Source organism: Bombus huntii, chromosome 7 (assembly GCF_024542735.1).
Source record: "Bombus huntii isolate Logan2020A chromosome 7, iyBomHunt1.1, whole genome shotgun sequence".
NCBI lineage: Eukaryota > Metazoa > Arthropoda > Insecta > Hymenoptera > Apidae > Bombus > Bombus huntii.
The window spans coordinates 3,870,804-3,895,844 of record NC_066244.1 but is presented as its reverse complement, the minus strand read 5'-3'; the positions used below and the strand labels follow the sequence as shown (position 1 = coordinate 3,895,844).

The window sequence follows — 25,041 nt, the reverse complement described above, 5'->3', positions numbered from 1 at the left end:
ATCCATTACAGGATTATACAAGTATGCGATGCGACGTAAAACGTAGAAGAACAAGAATATCGTTTAAAATGCCTGGAAATCTCGGATTGCGCTTTTCCACGTTTAACGTTGTAAGATCTTTCTTTTAAATAATCTTATTGATCCTAAGCTTGATCCGAAACTAACCCTGATCCGGATCGGTTGTTGCTTTATCGAAATGATTCTACAACTAAAAGACGCGTGACTCGATTATCTCAAATAATCTGAAATCTATCAGTTATCCAGCGAAAACCAGTCGACGAATAAACATGACAACAACTTTCACTCGTCTTACCCATACTGAGGCACTTCTCGAATCTGCAGGCGGGGCATTTTTTCCTGGTAACAACGGTGACTGGACAGCCCGCGCCTCTAAGGCACACATAATTCTTTCGATTCTGGACGGTGCGTTTGAAAAATCCCTTGCACGACTCGCACGAGAATATTCCATAATGAAAACCACTGATCTTATCCCCGCAAATTGGGCACGGGGTATTAATTAGTTGCTGCCTCGTGGATATACCAGACGGTGCCGAGGGTATTCTACAGTCTTCCTGATCGTCTGTAGCAGCGTGTCCTTCTGGAGATAGCTCGGAACCCGGTGCAGAGGAAGCGTAGTGATGAGTAATGGCGGAAGAAGCGGTTGCTGGCAGATGAAGCGGGCTTCCTTGAGCAACTTGATGCTGGTGATGTTGCGGATGTCTCGGTTGCTGGACGGGCGAGTGTGTGGGTGGGCTGAGAGAGCCGTAGCTGTAGCAGCTGCTCGAGGCGTCCGAATTGTTTCTCGAGAGGGAGTGTGACAACGAGAGCGACAACGAGGAAGTGGAATTGTTGAAACTGTGTCGCGACAAGGATAGCGACGAAGATGGAACTGGACTTGCCGCGCCCAGGGGGGAGTGGCGAGCTGCGTGAGGACTTTGCGTCGGGGAGCTGAATACGCTGTATGCGGAATGAATGGCCGAGTCCGGTGACGGCACCTGAAAAGTTTTCAAGGTGTCAGGAGGCGTGGTAATGGTATTTTTATCGTTTCTATTTAATCGCGTGTATAGGATCTTGGTTGCTTAACGCCTATTAACCGTATTATTATTTTCTAATACGAGTAAGTACAGCTTGTAAATACAACTTGTGTTACATTTTATAATCTACGTTACATACTATTTTATAATTTACAAGTTTTTCCTAAAATACAGTTTCAATATGAACATTTTTTGCAGAGAACTTTTTTTGCAGTATCCTTTATAAATTTATCAATTTCGAATACCTATGTCTAAACATTAACGCAATTGTATATTTTAGTATTCAACTGTACTATCGTAAATCGGCTTTGTGCGTTAAAGGATTTATTGGAAAATTGGAACAAGTGCCGAGACTGATAACGTGATTTTAACGATAAAATATGAAAGCGAGAAACGAAAAGAACAAGTGTATTACGAGACGAGTGTATATCTTGCAACAACGACGAACGAATATTTTTAACGAACGAATATCTTGTAAATTTTATACGCTTGTATTTTCAGATCCGTTTCGAGTTTTACTAATATACTAAGCAGAGTGATCGCGTCTCGTTGCAGTGCTAACGAGATTTCAAAATGTTTGCTGTATATATACGCAAAAGGTGCCTAGGAATGTTGCAACGTCGAATACTTTTACGAATAATAATTCGAGAAAGCTATCACAAACATGTACACTTACAAATGCTTTATTACGATAGAACGTAATAAGGGATGTTATAGGAAAGAACGGGTTGACTTTTCGTTCGGATATAACGATAACGTAAATATCAATTTCAAGAAGAAACAGATTGAACAGCTTTTCCTTTTGCACGATAATCGACCACTTAACGATACAAGCGAATCGGCAAGTAACGCGTTACGCGTTGCATAAATTTGCATTTTCTTAATTAATCGCTATTTCACTATTTTACGAGAAATAGGACAGTAGAAAGTGAAATAGCTGACTTTGTCCGTTCTATTATCAATTATATTATCTGGTCGCTGTTCCGACCAACGTAACGTTTATACGCTCATACTGGATGTATGTACACTGGAACGACGAATTTCAAAATCGATACACGGATAACATTAAAGAAACACGCTGGTTTGTATTACCTGCGATCTCGTGTGGCTATGCTTTGTTAAATGGTGTCTAGGATTCAACACTGGACTGTGATTCGGTGTCGAACTATTGTAACCACCAAGTAATTTTCCTACGAGAAGAGGCAAATCGTTTTGTTGTGTCTGTTCAAGATTCTCAATGTTGCGCTGTTGTTGCTGTTGTTGTATTTGCTGGCCGTGATTCAGAGGTAATCCGGTGTCGTGAAAAGAGCCAAACGTGAAGCCTGGGTTGGACTGAAAATCTGGCTCTGGTTTTATGGGAAATTTTTGTTCCATTGGCCCGGGACTCGCGCCACATACTTGAACACCCTCCATTGACGTGTCCTCGTGTGTATCCTATGATAAAATAAATAGTTTCGTTTATAAAAATGCCCATACCAAAGACGCGTTTCATTTAGGGAAATGACGAAAAACTCAGTTAGGTGGAAGCCTGGTATTTCTACGCTTCTCAAAGTACTCTACCCTTAGATATACCCTTAGATTTATAGATAAATACGAACGTGTCCAAAAGTATTTTTTTTTCGAAAAAAAAAAAAGATTTTTTTTCGAAACGGATACTCGTAGAGAGTGGAAATTTAGCTGGACCACGTTGGAACCTGCTTGGCACGCACTCGGGCCTATCATTAGCCTATCATTAGCCTATCGTTAACCTATCCTTAACCTACCTATTTAACCTACATATTTAACTGGATTTCATCGTAAATCGTTCTTATTATCATTCCGAACTAAATATTATAACGAGTAGAGTACCTTACCTTACCTAACGAGTAGTATTACCGTAGTAAGAAACGCTTAAAAAAAAAGAGCTGTAGTCTAGCGATTATTAGGCTGTTCTTATATGCTGGTTTTCAAATGGTTTAACTTTACCGAGTGCTTAGTTACTTAGGGCACGTACTTGATTTGTAATCGTATTGGAAGACATTTCTTGATCGGATAGTTCTCCCTCCCACGACATGGGCCTCTCCGGTTGTTGCTGAGACGCGTCGCTTCCATCGTAACAACCGTTTCCATCCTCGACCTCTTCATCGCCGATTTTCTCCCCGCTTTGACTCTGACTACCAGACACGTCTCGCTTCTTCTTCGTACGCAAATTCACCCCTCGGAAGTCGATTTTGCTTATCTCAACGTCGCTATCCTCCGCGTCATCATCCGCCGTGCTCTGGTCAAGGATGTTCACTCCGATGCCGATACTCTGTGTGCCGGTGCTACTGCCTATCCCCGTGGTAGACACAACGTTCGCGTTTCCACATCCCAGTATGGAGCCACAGCTCGACACCACCGATACCGTCACGCCATTCTGCCCGCCAAGATACTTGCATATACCCTTGCCTGAAAATCCCATCAGACAGTTTCGTTAGATTTAACAGTTTCATCACGGCTAATAAATTTCCTGCTAAAAATACCGCTATCATTGGCTATAGCGTAAGCTACAAGATAGAAAAGAATTTCGTTAGGCAAAATTATTTCTATATCGGCATTTCCGATCCGGTGTACGACGATCCTCGCCCAAACATCGTCTCTGTACTTTCCATTCAACAACTGAGAGACCAAAAATTCTTTCTCTCTTATACGCCGATCGATGGATCTTTCTATCTGTTCTCTATAAAACAGGCGAAATTAAGATCCAAGTTCTGGCTTATATAGCTTAGATATCTAACTATACCAACAGCCTATCGCAAGATTCTCGTTCTACTAAGCATTTTCTGGTATAGCGGATACTATATATATATATATATATATATACAGTAGATATTCCAATAAACGTACAAATTTTATATTTTTTCTTTCGATGATTCTTAGATAATCTCTATCTTAGATAATACGAATGTACGACTTGGATCAGTTATCTCAGCAAGTAGTAGAGATAACTCCGTGACAATTTCGTACTCGTTATATATTGTCCGTGGCGATATTGTACCAGCCTCGTACAGTCTCTACTTCGCTAATTTTCCATTACTTTTCGTCGAACAATTTGAAATACTTTGAAATAATTTGGAATACTATTATTATTCCACCTAACACGATATATGCTTACTTCCGTTAATATTCCGATTAAAATGGAATAACTTTTTTCACGAGTTAGAAGGATTAGTTTAACGGATTTCCTGTTAAATAACAGGAAATTGAAATAATTAAACGTACGTAGTGGTATTCGTACATGCTGTTAGGTTAAACACCGATATTCTTAATATAATATTAATTATATAACTGGCGGATACGAAATATTTCTATGATAACTGTTCGAACATAGTACTACGACGAGCTACCGCATATACAGTGTTTTCAAGCTATTTTGCAATTTGGTTAGGCGATAGCGCGTTATACCGCGTGATCCGTTCTGCCGTACTACCCTCTTTGATCGCGCAACAAACGTGACAAGTGTTTTAGAAGAAATTCAAGTATTAATAGAAAACTATATTCTATAGTAAAGGATTACCATCGTGCATGTCCTGATTAGGGGGTACATTGATCGTCGTGACAGAGACGTTCTTTCCCGTTTCGGAGGAGCGGGCCGCGGTGATCGTGCAAGACGGTCCACCGCCAGGAGTGGAGGAACAGCAGCTGGTCGACGAAGTGGCCGATGTGGTGGTCGCCAGGGAGGACGTAGAGGTGGTGCAAGAGGCAGAGACGGAGGCGGAGTTGTCTGGAACGGTTGAACAAGTGGACGAGGAGGCAGCGGTGCAGGAGTTTGTCTTCCAGGACTGTGAGGTTGGCCACCAACCAGGACCCGGCCCTGGGCCCGGTCCAGGGCCCTCGCCGGGCCCGTTTTGCTCCGACATCCTCAGCTAGTTAATTCGTCACACGCTCGTGACGTGACTCGCAGTCTTTGGACAGTCGTGAAATTCTGCGGCATTCTGGGAACAACTTTTCTGCCTTCTCGAGCAACCAGCCTCTGCTGCTACTTCCAGATAATTTCTATTTTCTCTCACTCGGCGTCTATTAATCACGTTAGCGTGCGTTCGCACATCGAAGAACGACCGGTGCCTGCGTGCCTGCGTGCCTGCGTGCCTGCGTGCCTGCGTGCCTGCCAACAGAAAACTTCAACGATTATCAAATTACGATATATAAAGTGAGAATATCGATTGTGCGGTACCTATGTGTCTTTCTATCGTATACAGGACATGACACAACATCTCGCCTAAATACCCTAGTACCGACTACCAGCTGATTCCCATAGAAACAAATTTTCTTCATTCCGTTAACATCCCGTTACTCGAGAAAATCGAGAATTTTTTAGGAAATATTACAAATTTAGCAAACGTAGAACTCGAACTTGCTTAATTTCGCGAATAATCAGAACCGTTTTACCGTTTTACCGTTTTACCGTTTTACCGTTTTATCGTTTTGCAATTGAAAATTCCAACGTTCACGGAAGAAGAAAGTCTTCTTAAAGGAGAGTGAAAGTGCGGCTGATTTAGCAACGGGATATCATTTTCGAAAAACTATGCGGTTATTAATATCAAAAATATCGTAAATAATAATATTTTTGTACTTCGATCCAAACATTTGAACGTTGGTCCGCGAAAGTAAGTAAGAAAAGCAACAAAACATATTTATGTCATGAAAAAATGACTTATTCTTCCATATAGTACATTTAATAAAACTAATGCAAGATATATTGTTATTTATATTATATTTATTTATAATATTAGATTTAATATAGACAAGCAAAATGCCGTGTAAATTGAACAAGAATTCAAAGTAAATAAATATTCAGTAAGAGAATATCCCTGATATCCTCTACGGTAAAGTAAAAGTAAAGTGGTAAAGTAAAGAGTAAATAAAGTAAGCATTTAAAAAGGCGTGATAGAAACATTAGGTTTAACTTAACAGGAATGAAAAGTAGAAAATTATTACGGGAATGCACGATATTAGAAGCAAGAGTCAAATTCTAGAAAAGATACGAAGACGGTATTTTTACGAAGACGTCGAGAAACAATGAATTATTACGTGATTACGAGTATAAAGTTTTTTCAAGTGTGAAGAAAGAGTAACGTTCGGTAGGAAAAAGAGTAATTCTTATCAAGATGATATCAAGTTTCATAGCGAGACGTCGCGTCCTAAGAAAGTGCATTCGAGTGTACGAAGAACGTTTACAGAGCGCGTCTGAGAAGCGATCGCACACATCCAAGTTCCGCTAGTGTGCACCGTGCACCGACGGCCGTCCCGCAAGGCCGGTCCACTTCCGGTCCCGCAGAACCACCGATCGACCTTCGCGCGGAAACATAAACGCGCTTCGTACTCGTATCTTTTGTTTGTAACTCGGCGATCATGCAACACGATATAATGCACCGAGCAAGGGAAAACAAAAATTATTATACGAAATTCCGTTCTTTGTCCGTTACAGAACGTGGATGCGCGTGATACTCTGGATGCGTCAATACCGTTAATTACGTATGTCCAGGCAACACGTTGCTACGTCTTTCTTTTAATACGCTGATTTCTCGTGAAAAACGCTATCGCGTTAATTCGTTTATTCGCGATTCGTCGTTAATTCGTTCCAAATCGCTTAATCTTAATACCTACTAAAAACTACCATGGTTACTTTGTAAATCGAGTATTGTAAATCACAGTGACCAAATATTTATCCAAGATGCGAAGAAATTTGCGATATCGTTCAAACACACACGCACACACACGCACACACACACAAAAACGTATAATATATCTTTATACGAGATTATTTATTAATCAGATACGAAAGGAGAAAAAACGTTGTTTCGGTTTTGTCATTTTCTACGGAAGATATTATCTTTAAATACAGTTTCAGAAAATATAGTTTTCGGACTGTGGCGGATAGGACGGACCGAATCGTACGATAAAAAGAAAATAATTTTCCTAACTACGCGTATATGCTAAATTTCATATTACCGATAAATTTCGTATTACCTTATTTCTTTTGCAATTACCGTTCAGTCCTTGAACATATTCCAGAAATACTCATGATACAAGTCTTTTCTTTCCTTCGTAACGTAATATGCATCATATACCGTAAGAACTATTCGCTAAATGAAGCGAGAAAGCGAGAAAGCGACAAGAAACATTGTAAAACATACTACGACCGACTATTTTTCTATTTAATTTTCTAGCTAATTTTCTATGCTTTTAATTAATTAATTAATTAATTTTCGCTCGCGCGTTGAATTTCGCATAAAGCTATGCGACTCGGGGGAAAATTTCATTTTATTTCTATATAAATTACCAATTTTATACATAATTTTGTTCGTATAAAATTTAATTCTATTTTCGTTACGTGACGTTACGTTACGTTACGTAAAGTTAGATTATACACTTGAAATCTCAAGTATACGATCTTGTATATATTTTTCATACTACTAACTTGTGACTCGTAAAGTTTTTAAAAGCATCTGTTCGACGAACGGACGACATTGCTTCGTACAGCGGTAACTATTAGTCGGTAGGATATCGTGGAAGAGTGGAAATTTTGGTGTAACCAACGAGCGGGAGAACGGGAAGAATTAAACCGTAGGAAAATGAAGCGTCACGCGGCTATATCGGCCTCTTCTCGGATGTTCGCAAAGGCCACGACGATGGTAGTTACAACTATGGCTGCGACGCCGACGGTAAGGTCAAGGCCCTCTGCAACCGCCCTACCCAACTCCCATGCAGCTTCGTGGTCACGTGACGCGACTCAAGGTCTTTTCTCCCTACTTTAACCACGCCATCCACCACGATGCACCAGGATTGCACTTTTTTTCGTATATTTGGACGAACGCAGTCTCATAACGTTTTACCTTTATCGAGAACTTGAGAAAACGTTCTCGTTCCTGTCACTCTCTCTCTCTCTCTCTCTCTCTCTCTCTATTTTCCAGCCTATTTTCCAAGTTCTCCGTTTCGCTTCTATCCGCAGACTTCGAAACTTGTCCTTTGTCCCAACACTCTACATACAATGTTCATATATTTTTCTTCTAATATAAATTTTTCTTTTATTAGCGAAGCGAATATAGCGATATAGAAGAATATAGCGAAGACTTTGTATAATAAAACGCAACGAACCAACGAGAACGGGTATATATTTTATCAGATATATCATACGTATTACGCATATTATCGATATGGTATCGGATATCGTATAGTTTCGATTCGTAAATATCGATATATATATATCAAGATATAAGAATGGCAGTTAATTAGTCAAGTGGTTAAAACACGTCGTTTTTTTACCTTAGTCCGATTATCTGCGTACATGTTTTAATTTGGCGACGAAGAATTATTATTCTCTCACGGAATGGACAATTTTTCATTCGGATGTGTCTTTTCGGGGGTATTTTGGGTCGCTAAAGCCGTAAACGAGAACGTTTGGCGGAAAAAGATGCCAACTGCAGAACCGCCAACACCGTGATCATACAGAGAGGTAAACGGTAAGCAGCAGAACGAGCGACGATACAGTCAACGCCACCGTTTCACATGCCAATTTTGCCGCTCAGCGTTCGCCGCTCAGCGTTCGCCGCTCAGAGAGCGGCATGATCGCGTCCTTAGCCAGCCGCCTCGTTCTAATCGAATATTTTATACGGTAAAAGCGGTATAATATTATTAACAGTACTACTATTTCACTTGCAGATTGATTTTCCGTACGCAATTATTTATAAATCCTTGATACAAGTTATCGTTACGTTGCACAGAATCGCACAATTTACCATTCTACTGGAAAAATGATCCTTGAAAAATGTTTCGTATAGTTACGCATCCCTCAAAAACCATCCGTATATGTACATGTATTTTATGTGTACAGTGTACAGTGTACAGTGTACAGTGTACAGTGTACAGTGTACAGTGTATAGACATACAAACGATGCAAATTTTCCTATATGATAATTAACAAAAGGAAATAAAATTATTTTTATATAATTGTTATTATTATTTTTATATATAACTATATACTTCGATATACCATAAAATCCTTGAATTTTGAATTTAACGTTATTTATAACTGAACGATAGTAAGTAAACGATAGTAAAAGCTTTAGTAAAAAAAAGTAACTTTAATACGTTCAAGTGGAACGAATAACGTTGCTGAATCGTCCTATAGCGTAATTACGACGTTCATACTTCATCTACGGTTGTAAATATACAAAGATTCGTTATCGATCGAGTGTATCGATTATCAGTATTCCACAGGTACCTACTCCGTTCTCTTTATGCGAATTATAAACGTGTATTAAAAAGTACGTTAGTTTCTCGAACTCTGCCGATTCACTTGTCCATTTGGTAATAGAACAAAGCTTTGGAAAAAAAGTAAGCTTCTGGCTATACTTTCTGTCGCTAATTTGAAAAATTCATCGGTGTTTCTATATCCGAGAATCGATTTTCGATTACAGGGCAAACAAAATTTTGCCCCTAATCGGCACGATTATGTAATCGTAGCACGATCGACAGGGGTCTATATGATTCGCGATGAACGAATAGAAACGATAATAAAAGGGAATAAATCGATAATACAAAAGAGAATTTCTTTTCATACAACGCTTCGTTCGCCATAAAATCGAATTTGAAAATATAAAAAGTGGAAATTGGGAAAAGTTAGGAAATCGCATAATTACGGTATTTTCGATTTGCTTATCGATCGATGTTAGGTTCATGCCTAGATAAAAGATACGAGGATGGCAGGTGACGCGGAAGAGGGATCGATGACCTTAAGAGTACACGACGCCGGCTCTATTTCGAGCGGGTCGTACATATGTATATACCGTAGGCCCCGATTAAGATTCAGAATGACCATGAAAGAAGCAAGTACGACGAGCCACGTTTGTTTTCCTATTACGTTATAGTCTTGTCAATGCAGATAATACGCGGGCCAAGTAAGACGTTATCGTTGAGCACATCCACCGTTCCTTCCACGTCCAGACTTTTCGTTAGAGATTATCGTTACAGAATGACGCAAAGACAGTGTCGGACTAAAGGCCTCCTTCGTAGAAACATTCTTTAAATGGTCTTTGAAATATAAACAAAAATGTTTAGTTTAGTTTTCCCTCAAATGTATCTTTTTAAAGGGTAAATTTAAAAAAAAAGGTAAAGAAAAAAGGGTTACAACCTCCTCCCGTACCTCTTCTCTTAATCGACGCTGGCGCGAACAAAAGTTAATTTACGTTCGAGCGACTGAAACGCGTCTTCTTTCGTAAATGCTACGTTACTTATTATTAACATTTGCAACAAATGCAACTTATTATTAACATTGATTCTCTTATAATCGTTAAAAACTATCGGATTAATTGGTTAGGTCCAAGAGACAAATTTTAATTACCAAAAAAAACGCCATGTTTCGCGGAAATGCGTATCGGCGACGTAATATCTCCCTCTCTAAACGGACATCAAAGAAGGATATACGTGCGCAACGAGTTACGAACTGCATAAATCAAACAAACTGTCAAACTCAAATTTATATAAAACGAACGAATGCGTTCGTCCCGTGAACAAAAATGAATACAAATACGAATAAAAAAATTAATACAAAAATTACGTACACAGAACGCATATAACTTTTTTCATATATTTTTTTCTGCCATGTCAAAGTAAAAAGAATTGACGTATTCGAAACGTACGCTTCTTTAAGCAAATGTCGGTACAAACGGTATCGCACAATGCAATCCTTTGTAATCCTATGTAATCCTTTTTCTAATTCACCTACGTATTTTTCTGTTACGTCAAAATAACAAAATATCGGCGTATCTAAATTAAAGTTACTTTATCAGATTGTATGGTAAAGTTACCGAGAGACTTACTAGGTTGCTAGGAAACAACATTTTATAAATTTATAGCCTAGTCGATGTTTGAGTCGATAGTTTAGAGAGAAACTAACATTTATATTTAAAATTATAGCAGACGTTTTAACAATCGAATTATTTAATAATGAATACGATAGAAGAATTAAATACGATAGAAGAAACACTTTTACTCAACTTAGAAAGTACACGCTAAAGCTGCGAGCAAGGAGAAACATGCGAGCGAGTCGAAAAATTTCATACGATCGATTGTCTTGCTGCTTCTACCGAACGATAACGTGCGATAATTGCACGTTTACAAAGACTGTACGTTACACAATGAGCATACTAAGGTATTTCATAGAAGCTTTCCTTGCAATCGCGTTCCACGTAAGTATAAAAAGTACTGGATTCGACGTGGAATCTCTCTGCCCCCTCTCTGTGTTTCACTTGCAAGGTAGGCGCGGGTTTTCCTTTCACCCGGGCCAGTCAGCTCGAGTAGGCCCAACTGCATATACATACGTACACGCTTAATATCTCGTTGAACGCGCATACGTTCCTACGTAACAACTTCACACGAATATTTTCCATGGCTGCGCGCTTATGAACGCGCCTTCTAACCTTAATCGCATATACCTTTTTCTCGTTTCTTCTTTTTCCTCTTTTCTCTTATTTTACCCATTCTCAGCATTCTCCGATTTCTCCTTTTACTTACGAACGACGATTAATCGAAATCGAAATACCAAACAAATTTCAAAATACTTGCTACAATCAAGATTTTTATAATTAATATATTATCGGCGTTGTACAGCGCTAAAGATAAAACTGTTATCCACGATCGAGCCAAAATGTAACATATTCCATAGGATTTATCTTTCACAGCCAAAGATCATTCTAAGAAAAATTATAATCAACGTGAATTTCAAATACGTTGCTTTCGCGATCGATCTTGTATTACGATATATTCTACGATAGTTGATCGGCGAGCGATCGAAAGCGGTGGAAAAAAATAAAAACGTTCTAGATAAGACGACCAAGGTTACATAAAAATACGAACAATGCCCATTTTTCATTTGCTGGATACGACACTTTATACGAGGTTATATGTACATGCATGCCGATCGAGGATACTCAGCGGTCTGGTCTGAGTGTCAATTAAAATTATTATAGCCGGTCGAGAAGCATTTTTCAGCAGCATCGGGAAACCGGTTCGCTTTGGCATCGGTTGCAATAGCCAGCTACCGTCGTCTCGTGTAAGTACAGTACCGCATTTTGTTTTCGCCTGGCTCAACGAGATCGCGTCCAATTGGTTTCGCGCTTCGGAAAAATTCACACCGCCGATGCCGATAGAAAACGATCGGTAGCGGCGCCTAATAGCTTAGTTAGATCGCCTTCCCATGATTCCCATTATATACAGATAGCGTAACATTCGCAGCCTCTACCCTATTGTTGTATGATTTATTTAAAAGGAAAATCCGATATATATATAAAATATATATAGGGTGTGGCAAGACGCGAGTTACAACTGGACAAAAAAGTTATTTCATATAGAAATAAGTAAATGTAAATCATAATATTTCGATTCGCAATTTTCTTTTCCAGGTTATATCACGCGTCCTGTAAAATCCTGTCAAATGCTGTCAGGTGCTGTCAAATGCTGTCAAATGCTGTCAAATGCTGTCAGATGCTGTCAAATGCTGTCAAATGCTGTCAAATGCTGTCGAATGCTGTCGAATGCTGTCAAATGCTGTCAAATGCTGTCAAATGCTGTCAAATGTTGTTAAATGCTGTCAAATGTTGGCAAATCCTGTCAAATGTTGTCAAATGTTGTCAAATGCTGTCAAATGTTGGAAAATCCTGTCAAATGTTGTCAAATGCTGTCAAATGCTGTCAAATGCTGTCAAATGCTGTCAAATGCTGTCAAATGTTGTCAAATGCTGTCAAATGTTGGAAAATCCTGTCAAATGTTGTCAAATGTTGTCAAATGCTGTCAAATGTTGGCAAATGCTGTCAAATGTTGGCAAATCCTGTCAAATGTTGTCAAATGCTGTCAAATGCTGTCAAATGCTGTCAAATGCTGTCAAATGCTGTCAAATGCTGTCAAATGTTGTTAAATGCTGTCAAATGTTGGCAAATCCTGTCAAATGTTGTCAAATGTTGTCAAATGCTGTCAAATGTTGGCAAATGCTGTCAAATGTTGGCAAATCCTGTCAAATGTTGTCAAATGCTGTCAAATGCTGTCAAATGTTGTCAAATGTTGTCAAATGCTGTCAAATGTTGGCAAATCCTGTCAAATGTTGTCAAATGCTGTCAAATGCTGTCAAATGCTGTCAAATGCTGTCAAATGCTGTCAAATGTTGGCAAATGCTGTCAAATGTTGTCAAATGCTGTCAAATGTTGGCAAATCCTGTCAAATGTTGTCAAATGCTGTCAAATGCTGTCAAATGCTGTCAAATGTTGTCAAATGCTGTCAAATGTTGGAAAATCCTGTCAAATGTTGTCAAATGTTGTCAAATGCTGTCAAATGTTGGCAAATGCTGTCAAATGTTGTCAAATGCTGTCCAATCCTGTCCAATCCTGTCCAATCCTGTCAAGTCCTGTCAACCTAACCCCAAAATAAATAAAAACTAATTATATCGTCGCGTATCTTACGTTTCTACTGGAACGTAAAGGAATGTTGCGTTTCTGCGTTACTTTCCCCTCGACTTGTCCACATCACCGCCTAATTGCATTTACAGTCGCGTGTCTGCTGAATCAAAAATACAGATTTATTATCCTGCATATTTCCAAACGCATCGTTCATCGTCATATAGATGAGATCGAAGAATTGTCCTCCAGAACCCCTTGGGGTTAGGTTGACTAATTTAAAATATCATTCAGGCTAATTTATTTTCACCAAAAACATTTAAATGCTAATAGCAAATTGGCAATGGGAAACGAACAGATTTCAAAGGGATTCGTATTAACGATCATCGTGTGCAACCGAAGCAAGTTCGTATTTAACGCTTCTCTGTTGGCAATATTTATAATACACGGGGCGGTACGTTTACAATCGTCGTAAGTCGATTGGATAAGAAAGTAGATGAGCGGAGGAAAAAGCGTGGCTAGCAATAAGTACGCGGCATGCTCGAAAAACTTACTTTGTGAAAACAAATAGGAGGAAGAAAAGAGGAAGATTGCCGTCGAGTAGCAACAAATGATCGAGGTGCGGTCGGGCCAGTAAGTACGTCGGGAAAGGTTCATCAATATTCATAAGTCTCACTAGGCCTATCCGCGTCTCAAGGATCCAGGGAGTTTCCAGTACACGCTCCTTCTCCCTATCTCTATTTTTCTCTTTTTCTCTTTTCATGTACGTGTCGTGTGCGACTACGTATACCCGACGAAAGCCATTCGCGCGACACGGATTTGTCTTCGTAATGCGCACATTGCACGTATGCGCGCATACCTATTCCCACTGCATAAACTGCATTCTATATCGACATTGTCATATCGCGTTACCGTTTTCATATCCCTGTGTGCGTCGGGGCAAACATATATTCGGATGTCTCCTTCTACCTCTGATAAAATCGCAAAATAAACAAAGACAAATACTCTGAAATATCAGCTGTGCTATATATTTGAATCTAAAGTATTTCACGCTTTCTCATCGTTCAAGTTAGCTGTATCTGCAATTACGTCGTTTTCACAAAAATATCGAATACCGTTTAAACACACAGGGCCAACATTAATTAAGAAATATTCGTTTCGATATTATATAGTATGTATATATTCTATATGTAAATAATATTCAGTTTTAATGAGAAAATTTTGCAAAACAACCTGTACATTTCGATATTATAATAACGAACTTTAATCATTTTTATTACGTTTTATTACGTTTTATTACGTTTTATTACGTTTTATTACGTTTTATTACGTTGACCAAACGGTAACGGCATTTGCAAATTTTTCTTCCAACTAGATTTCCAACTAGAAGGAAATTATTCAAATAATTAACTTTAAAACGTATACATGCATGCGCAGAGACTAGATAATATATAATATCGGTATTGTCAACGACTATTTTTCAGCCAAACAAAAGATATCAACTTTTCCATAATAATTTCAATATATTGACTCTTTATATTTGGATAATACGAATATAGATGTCTTTGTTTCTTATTTTTCTTTGTATTTCTATTGCTTTTTAAAACCAAACAAGTTATATCAGAAATCATTATTTACGAATTAGTTGTATTTAAATGCGCGTTGATAGGTGCGTTTAGAATGTATAATGGATAAGCTGTGTATCGCAATAAGAGTCGAGTTGTTTTAAAAGTTTAACATATTCTTAATAACCTTAATTGTACATGATGGCTTATAAACATTGACTTAATCTAAAATAAATATTTGACAATTTAATTTTTCTTCGAAATTCCATTCATTTACCATTTAATAATTATTTCAACATTTAATTTTACATTTTAACATTTAATCTCTTTATAACAAAATGTTTGCTCGCTCCTTTTTGATACTCGCCGAAAATACCTACCAAATTTTATCCAATCCTACGTTACGTTATAATTTTAAAAAACATTTTCTGTTAATGCCAATTTCTCTTTAACACAGTCTTTATAGCATTTACTTAGTTCGTTCGTTTACTTGTACGTGCATACATACGCGCATACGTATGTAGATCATATGTATTTGTAGATATAGTCATGACAGTCCGTGTATGCGTACGCGTATTCGTATACGTATACGTATTGCACGTGTAATGTATACACATGTACAGTATATACTTTGCGGTCGTGATAAGATCGAGAAGGAACTTGCGCAATCTCGAGTTGCGATTACCACTGTCGTGGACAGACCCGTCGCCGCCACTGTCGATAGATTTTACCTGTATCTTGTATTTTCTATTCTATTAACGGAGAAACTACTCGTTACCTTAAAACTTTAAGATATAGAGGTAGATACAAGAATCGTATGAAACTTCTTAATGAAAATGACTTTCGTAATGTTTCCAACGGTAACGCTACTTTTATCTTGCGTTGCCATATTCTCAAGTCGGTGCTTAAAGGTTACGTTAACACGAGATACATACAACGAGGCTAGGCTATCTCTACCGCATGTATCGCGTAATAGTTGCCATTACATTTTTATTTTTTTCCCATCTATCTAGTATCCAGAATTTGAAGTTTCGAAGGAAGAAATTTTAATCGACCGAGTGTTTACAGAATATTTTTCTAGGTTAGGAAATACGTACCGTTCGTTCATTGTAAATCCGCGAGATGACCTCGAAAGTGATTTGCAGGCTTTGGAAGAGGCGATTGCAAAATCGGAATGTCTGATAGCAATACGCGTTTCCATGAAATTTCAGATACGCAGCGTGAAACATCGTGGATGAGCAACATTTGACAACTTATAGACTTTATTATTGGATTTCCTATATGATTTTACATTTAATCTGAACAATTGAAAATGCAAACGATACGATTAATACAAATTCCACGACTAATTTATTTTTCTTATTTTAAATTTTTAACATTTTTCTTATTTTCACATGTCACATGTAAATACATACATATATGTATATACGATAGAGGATTCGGCCGAATAACGTGATTAATAATAATTGATAATAACACGAGGCGATTCTTTATGCAGAAATAAGAAGGACATATAGAATACAAGTTTTCTTATCTGACGCTTCGTTCTCGAGAAAATCGGCTTTGAAAATTTGTCAATGATTCTATGCTCGAACGTGGCTAATTCCGAAATGGGCAGTAGTACGTAAACAACCGTAATTCCTGTAATCTTAGTAAAGCAATTATCTACCGTAGGTAGATATAAATATATAATAGATATATAAATAAATGCAGCGAATTTTTATCATTATTATTGGTAAATGTTCGCAAAACATGTCCATGATTCTTTGACATGTCGTCAAGGTCATCAACCCGAGCAGTGTTACAAAGCTTTCGTTCGAGTGTCGCCGTTCGTTAAAAACTTATTATTTAAAAAATGTTTAAACGAAAGTACATCATTTTTCGCACATTATTTACATTGAAATACAAGCTGATTCTTGATTAACTTAAAATTCGATTTGCATCACTGTTATCATATATATGATAAAGTATAATATTATTATATTCAATTATAATAATCAATGTATATATGTATATATGTATATTGATCCTACTGTATCGAAATATCAAATAATTGTAATATAAATTTTTCAATGTGACAATAACTTTTTAACAAACGGCGACATATAATTGAAATCTTCGCAACGCTTTACTCAGGTTAACGACCTTGTATTATTTTTCAAAAATGACAAGCCACATGATAGATATAGAAGAAAGTATGTCGGTGCTAAAATTTGTATCAATAACGTCATTACTGATTGTGTTCGCTATTCTCACGTATACCGCTATAGGCTAACGCCCCATTCATTCGATCCCGTTTCCTTTTTTCTGTAACAGCCAGCCTCGAGTCAGTGATTTTCTTGTGTTCTTCTACTTCTTCTCCCTATTCTCTCAACCTTTTTCCTTTGTCTTTCTCAATTTAGTTCATTATTTCGATAAAGAATATAAGAAGAATGAATTTACTGTACGAATTCTTCTTAATTTATAATATATCGAAGATTGATTTAACTTCAAGGAATAAATTAAAGCAAAAACAAAATACATCCAGCGTGCTCGTGTACATACTCAAAAATGATTGATTGTAATATGCGCAAGCCTCGATGTAATAAGGAAATACGATACAATACGATACGATACGATACGATACGATACGATACGATACGATACGATACGATACGATACGATACGATACGATACGATACGATACGATACGATACGATACGATACGATAAGATACGATACAATACAATTTCAGTAAAGAATTATTAGCAACATACATCTTGTAGAACAGAAAGCATTATTAAATTGTTTAAGAAAGTTGTATAACTTTGATTGTACACCATATGTCGTAAGATGAACTCGTTTTCTAATTATTTTCTTTACTGCTTATATTAATGCACAACCTTATTTTACCCTTATCTTGCTATTACATTTATTTTGCTATTTTGCTATTTTGCTATTTTGCTATTTTATTATTTTGCTATTGTCTATTCGATCTAACGTATTCGAACGTTATCCAACTACTAACCATTATGTGTATACGTCTATCTATTATTTATTGCACAAATCTTTACCTTTTCATCTAATTTACCTAGTTAATTAGCTACGCACTTTATCTTCGCACTGTCCTTCTTCTTCTTTTCCAATTTCTTCATCAGTCTACAGCCCTATTTTTACTCCTTCGTTCTTTATCTCTCCTATACTAAATATCTATATATGCTATTACTGATCCCTCTAATTGCCTATACTCTCTTGTCACGAGCTCAAATAAATAAATAAATAAATATATATATGAACTAGCAAGAAACTATAAACTCTGGCATAACAAGATTATTGTACGCTATACGCTATATATTAAATCGATTCGATTCAACGATAGTTTACATTTTCGAAATAATTCTTGTAAATGGAGTGTTTTATTAATTCGAGTAACTTCCCATTATAAAAACTTCATCGTGGAAGGGGGGAATGAGAAGTACTATAGTTTAGGTCGGAGGAAAGTAAAAAAGATCGATATTGAGATGAAAGAATCGTATAACCTAAACAGGACAGCTAATTATTCTTACATAATTTTTAGTCTACGTAACAGTGTAATTCTTGCATCGTTCTATATAGTTTTCATAATTCTGGTATATCAAAATACGATTTGGTAATAAATACAGAAATTCCATTAGCGAACATTAATTAAAATCCAATACGATCATAGAATGTCAGACTTTCGTTTCAAGTTCCTTGATCGAAGATAACTCGACTACGCGCTAGATTTCGCGTTCGACCTTCGATTTGATAACGTTAGGATAACATTTCGATGAGAATGCATTTATCACCTCACACGGAGCGATTAAACCGACTCACATAAGATTTCATACACGTGAAAAGTGATATCCTTATTAAAAGAAAAACGAAACACGACATACTAGTACTAATAAAAGCGTTCCACAAATAGATAAAACTAAAACTACTAAAAATATTGCTAGCACTCTACAAATAATTTAAATTATTATATTTATATTAAACTATATTAAAACAATATTTACTTTTTTTTCTCTGCATTACTACAACCAAAAATTTAAATGAAAATGATTTAAATTAAATGATCTCTGCACAATTTTATTCGTTACTTATTCCACGACGATCCTTCTTTCCACATACAAGAATCTCCAACGTTCGAATTTTTCCAACGTTCGAAATTCGAATTTTTCTGTAGTTGTTTAAACGCATAAAGACGTTAAATATCGATAACGACATAATAACAAAGTGGATGCGTAGACAAGCACGGGCTGGAATTCGATAGCTCCGTTTCACATACAGAAGTCACCAAATTGCATCATGAGTTGGTGAATTCCAATTTCCATATCGATCTTTAAACACATAAAGGTGTCGAGCGTCGACGAGTCAACATAGTAGTTTCGTAGACGAGTTAGAGGTCGAACTGGAGCTCGATAACTCGTCTTCTTGGCTTAACGGATTCACTTAGAACACGAAACGTCCATATACAGCGCGTTACGAGAGAAAGAAGTCAGCGTGCGCGCGCGCGCGCGATAGAAGAAAACCTTCAGCCACAAGAATCTCGCGTTAAGGAGCACTGATCCGCACTGTGCATCGTGTATTACCCCGGGGAGGTGGGGATAGAGGCGCAGAGTGCAAGAGGGGAGCGCAGAGGGGCTCAAGGCCGGTCACGCCGTCATGCCAGAAAGCCTGCGCGCCGAAATATCATGACTGTTCAACTCGGTTAGCCTCTCTTGCTGCTCCGATTACTTCGCCCCGTTCGTAGACACGCGGCTATATCACGTTCTCGTTCTTCTGTCGCGGACGAAAGTCGCGGAATCATGAAAATTTTGTGTCAACAATTCCGTCCCATGGATTAATATACAGAGCGGAGTAAAAAGGGATAGAATTGTGATGTATAAAGTATAAAAGGGAAGGAGAGGCGGATAATCGACTCTAGGACAGGTGGTACAAACACGGAGGCTGACAGCTGATAGTTCGTGACTTTTGTATCGAGGGAAGTTACGAAACTCGTTACCACGAGAAAGGCTACGACACAGTCTCGCAGGAAAGAAACGGAACACGTCGGTGTGTGAGAGCGTGCGTGTCGAGTGCATTCGCGAGTGCATTCGCGGTCGAGAAAGAGAAAGAGGAAAAGGACGTGAAGAGACAAAAGGGAGAGACGGAGAGAGATAGATAGTTAGAGATAGGCAGACAGATAGATAGGTAGGTAGATACATAGATAGATAGATGGATGGATGGATGGATGGATGGATAGATAGATAGATAGATAAATAGATAGATAGATAGATAGATAGATAGATAGAAAGACAGATAGATAGATAGATAGATAGATAGATAGATAGATAGATAGATAGATAGATAGATAGATAGATAGATAGAGAGAGAGAGAGAGAGAGAGAGAGAGAGAGAGAGAGAATGCGCGAAATCGGTAATCGATCGATCTGCGATCGAAATTCACTGCGTCGCTAGGATATCGTCCTACCAAAATTGCGGTGATGCCCTTAAAGCGATTTTAAATCGGCGAAAGAACACGTTTGTCAGGGAAAAAATAAGGCGAAATGCGAAATGAAGGGCGAGACGTGGAAGAAGGGTAGAGTAAAAGAGGAGAGAAGAAGAGACCGACGAAAGGAAAGGGGATAACGAGGAGAAGGAGGCGGGAGTCGAGGGGTCATCGGGAAACATAACCTCTGTACGCGCAACGTTCGAGTAACCGACCGAAGTAATTTTCGACTTTACCTTCACTTCCGATACACTTCCGCGTATCTGGCTTCCTTACCTTATGTTTCGTGCAACCCGACGATCGCGATGAAGATTGCCCGTAAGCGTTCGCGTTTGAAGCCAGCGTCTGAGATCACACAACACTCTTGACAGTTTTCCGCGATGATGTACGGCTCGGCTGGTATAGTTTTTTCGGCTAGCACACGAGGACAGACAGGCCAATAGATCACAACACTACTACCGACACTTTCGATACGCGACACTATGGTAGACGTACGATCGGGCGTCTTCGGACGAAGTAACAGGCAAGCGAAAGAGCTTGGCACACCTTCGCGTCACGTTACAACGAGCCACGGGCAGCTACAGGCACGGGCTACCTCGGACTCTCCGTCTCCGTCTCCGCTGTTGACTGGTGGCTACCTCACACCACAAGCTCGTCTCGTACCTGTGTCTCTCTTTCTCTCTTTTTCTCTTTCTACGCTGGTGCTCCGAGCCAGCAGCCGGTAGTACAGTGCATTGCCACCAGATGGACGTGTGCATCAATGTACATAACGCATATAGCGAGCGATTCTACACGAAATTGATTTGAAACGATACTCGAGAAATGGACACGAAAGAAAAGAAATTTCAGAAATTGCTCCATTCGGCGTTTCATCGAGTGTATCTACAGGTACGTTCGTTAAAGTGGACTGATAAGGTATAAGATAAAACGTAACAGCTCGTAATAATCATTGAGCATAAATATGTTTAAACGTAACTTTTTTTATTATAATCAGTGGTACAATCGTAAAGACTAGTTGGAGAAACATGTTAAACGCTTGAACTTGACTTCTATTGTTATAATAGAATTTAATTGTTAAGTAACGAAGGAAAAATTACAGATTAATTATATAAATGTTAAGAAAACCTTATCTTATTTAGGATGTTCTTTTTTTAGAATACTTTGATCCATCGATAATCGAAGCAACTTAAAGAATGATTGTAAAACGTTTTAGATTATCAATGTTAGTACAGATTTATACGACGAATAACCTATTTAATTGTAACTGGTAAATCGATACCTTTTATTTTACCTCTCCGAATATCTTACTAAACAGTCGTATTATTTATTAGATAGGTTATAGCGAGATAATCTTTAGAGTCGATTTTTGGGGTAATTTTAATCGAGGAACGTGCAAAACAACCGAAACGTTACACGGAAGCAGGATTTCAATATGGCGGACGCGCAACTTGATCTAACCGAAATCTCGCTAGTAGATCGAACACATTGTTTATTTTCTAATAGAGTATTACGTGTACCCGGTTTGTTATCGTTTATCCTGTGATTTTAGTGGAATAGAACAAGTTAGAGAAACACAAGTCGATCTTTGCAAGAATATGGAAGGTATAAGTGTAGATTTGCAATCAACCAAGTATGCAGTCTATCATTTTTGAGAACATAATTAAAAAAGGTAGAACCTCGATAGAAAATTGTTTTGTGCCTACCAAGTATTGTAGAAAGCACCGCACCCTGCACGTTTTACATATTTTTTTATATTATTTGTATTTTATCTTCTCAAATGCTGCACTCTCAAACTTTCTATAAACTCATAAAAATCCGCAGTCTAGTAATTACCGTTGTATTTCATGATTTTTTACAATTAATTAAAATTTTATTCACAGACTGATTGATCAACGAAATCGATCGATTTTATTTCGTGCACAACGTTTTTCATAGGTATTTTAGTTACGAGATTCGAACATTTTATTTTACTTATTCGTCCATTATTATTATTATTATTATTATTATTACTACTACTACTATTATTATCATTATTGTTGTTGTTGTTGTTGTTGTCATTATTATTATTATTATTATTATTATTATTATTATTATTATTATTATTATTATATATATGCTATATCGTATTGTTTTATTACGTATATTTCATTACGTCAATTAGCATTTATGAAATATTTCGTTAATTTAATGTACTTGTTCTTCGCTCATTATTATTTGGTATAGAGATATAGGAAATAATTAGAAAATATGAAAAAATATCAAAATAGTCTGTGAATAGTGAACAACGAGGTTAAAACGAATTTCGCTGATATTACAGTATTATATTAGAGTTCGATTACGATATTGAATTCGGCGTTAATCAAGTGTCGGGGAAAACTTATTTTACCGATTGCAAAAAAATGATTCTAGCGTTATTAATTTAATTAAATTGTTAGTAATATCGCTAGTTATTAATTTAAAGTAAATCAGTAAAACTTGACAAGCTCGAAGTATAGAAAGTAATAAAAAAATTTCATAACAATTGAAATGAATTAGATTCCATTCGACAAGTAGATTGCGGCGCAATATTAAATAAATTGTACAGAAATGATTGTATGGGATTTTGTAGAGAAACAAGGTGTTTTAATTAGAGAAAATGATTGTTTTGCCACTGGCGCGAATAAACCATTAGCTGGATTATATTTAGTGTTATTAATTACGGTTCGACTTGAACGATTAAATCGAATCTAATGTTTGACATGAAAGTTCGTTAAATTAAAGTGTATCGATAGAATTACATCGATAGAAACTAATATTTCTTCTGTGAAATTGTGCAATCGCTATTATAATTAATGGTTTTCGTTAAAATTCTTTTCGTCTATTTTCCGAAAACCCGTTGAATGTCGTCACGAATCTGGAAAATAAGACGGGATTTTAGTCTTTGTACGTTAATGTCAGATAAATTAGAGGAAAGAACGCGGACAATTATTATTATAAGACTCGGCTGATAGTGGCATATAAGTCAGGTAAACGTAAATGATCATAGTTCAACGCTCGAGACTGACCGGGGTCGCCAAAGCATTTTCCTTTAGCTCCGCTTGACAGCGATTGGCATCTATAATTCTCGACGGTGCGGTGTGGCAAAAAAGTCGCGGAATGCGTTTGATTTGAACTCGTTTAAACGCGTTTCAGGAAACGTGAGCCAGCCCTTTCCACTCGTCACGATCATATCGAACCGATCGTTTTCCTTTAAGCGATTATAACCGAAGCACGAAAGGTGTATAAATATTAGGAAAGAGAAAAAGGAAATAAATTAATCTAGGCAGGGTTGCGAAAGTATTTGAAGAGTATTTGAAATTTGATAGATTTACGAGAGCGGATATTTCAGACTTTCAGCAATTCTTTATAAAATATGTATAGATGAAAGTTCAACATTTACCTTGAACTACGTATCTTTTCGTATATGTACAATTTTGTTGGTTTTATTTATGTAAACAATCGCTGTGCAATCGGTGAAATTGACGATTAGAAATCATTTTATAAAAATACGAGAATCGAGAAGAAACTGGTGCTAAATCGAAAAAATAAAATTATCGAAGAGAACATTTTCTTACATGCGAATATTCAACTGATCGTAATAGACACAATAGAAAATAGAAAATTGATTGTAATAGAAAAATGTCGAGTTTTACAGCATATGAAAGAAATACATTGAGATCGGAGAGAACGGAAAGATTGGACAAATTCATCGACGAATTTACTAAGAGAAAAGTTTCGTGAGAATAACATTTTCAGATTATTTTCAGTGGTTTTCGCGAAGAAGATTATTTATACGTATATGGAAAAAACTAACGATACAGAATACAATGTAATATAGTTTTTTGAAGGAGTTAATCGTCTGAGCAAATGTAAAAAAATTCACCTGTACATTTTTTAAGCGGAGATGGACGATTAAATGCGCGAGTGCGTGGATTTGAATAAATTTTCAATATGCGTTGTGATGTATCGGCGTCAGCTGGTCGGTGGTCGGTGGTCGGTGGTCGGTGGTCGATACGAGACAGACTGGAGCAAAAGGACGTTTTCCGTTGCGACAAGATTCCGCGCACACTGTCAGAAACAGGCGTCCAGTTAGCAAGTTTAGAAGCGCTGTAGACGAAAGGTAGAAAATAGGCGTATACGATAAGATGATTACAGACAGCTTTCCGTGACTAGAACGCGTGTTTGATAGCAACGATCAACTGCTTCCGAGCGATGATCGTCCGTTAGCGAGGGTAGACGAAGACTGTCCTCGCTGTCGAAGAAACTCCCTCCGCTGGAGTACGGTCCGAGAAAGATTCCTCGAGGCCTGTAGCAGTTTTACGATGCGCCCGGCATCGCGCTCAGCAATACGAGTACCACTTGTAACGCGGCAATAATAATAAAACCAGGTCCTTTCCACGGATCGGTGCGATGCGTAACCAAGCACTGTTAATTGTGCGTGTATATATCTATATCTATATTGGAATATTACATTTGAAAACATTCGAAACACTAAAAGATTAAACATTAAAACATTAAAATTGCTCTAT

General features: G+C 37.5%; 2 protein-coding genes across 9 annotated transcripts in view; one reads left to right on the top strand and one right to left on the bottom strand.

Annotated features, from left to right (window-relative positions):
- LOC126868079 (nuclear hormone receptor FTZ-F1 beta) overlaps positions 1-22,587 on the bottom strand; it is a 33,563-nt gene extending 10,976 nt beyond the window's left edge. The window contains exons 1-5 of one of the 8 annotated variants that reach the window (XR_007690524.1): positions 20,771-22,587; positions 4,570-5,157; positions 3,028-3,461; positions 2,127-2,468; positions 314-995 (exon numbers count right to left, since the gene is read on the bottom strand). Coding sequence is in view for 7 of the 8 variants with exons in the window: in XM_050623268.1 (XP_050479225.1) it covers positions 314-995; positions 2,127-2,468; positions 3,028-3,461; positions 4,570-4,912 (1,801 nt within the window). In the remaining variant the exon portion in view is untranslated. Of the gene's footprint in view, positions 1-313; positions 996-2,126; positions 2,469-3,027; positions 3,462-4,569; positions 5,172-16,100; positions 16,321-18,056; positions 20,741-20,770 lie in introns of those variants that run through there. The other 7 variants (XM_050623268.1, XM_050623266.1, XM_050623267.1 and 4 more) reach the window with 7 other exon arrangements.
- LOC126868118 (keratin-associated protein 9-1-like) lies at positions 12,527-13,483 on the top strand. The gene has a single exon (XM_050623337.1). The coding sequence runs from the start codon at positions 12,527-12,529 to the stop codon at positions 13,481-13,483; it is 957 nt and encodes a 318-aa protein (XP_050479294.1).
- Positions 22,588-25,041: the final 2,454 nt, after the last annotated feature.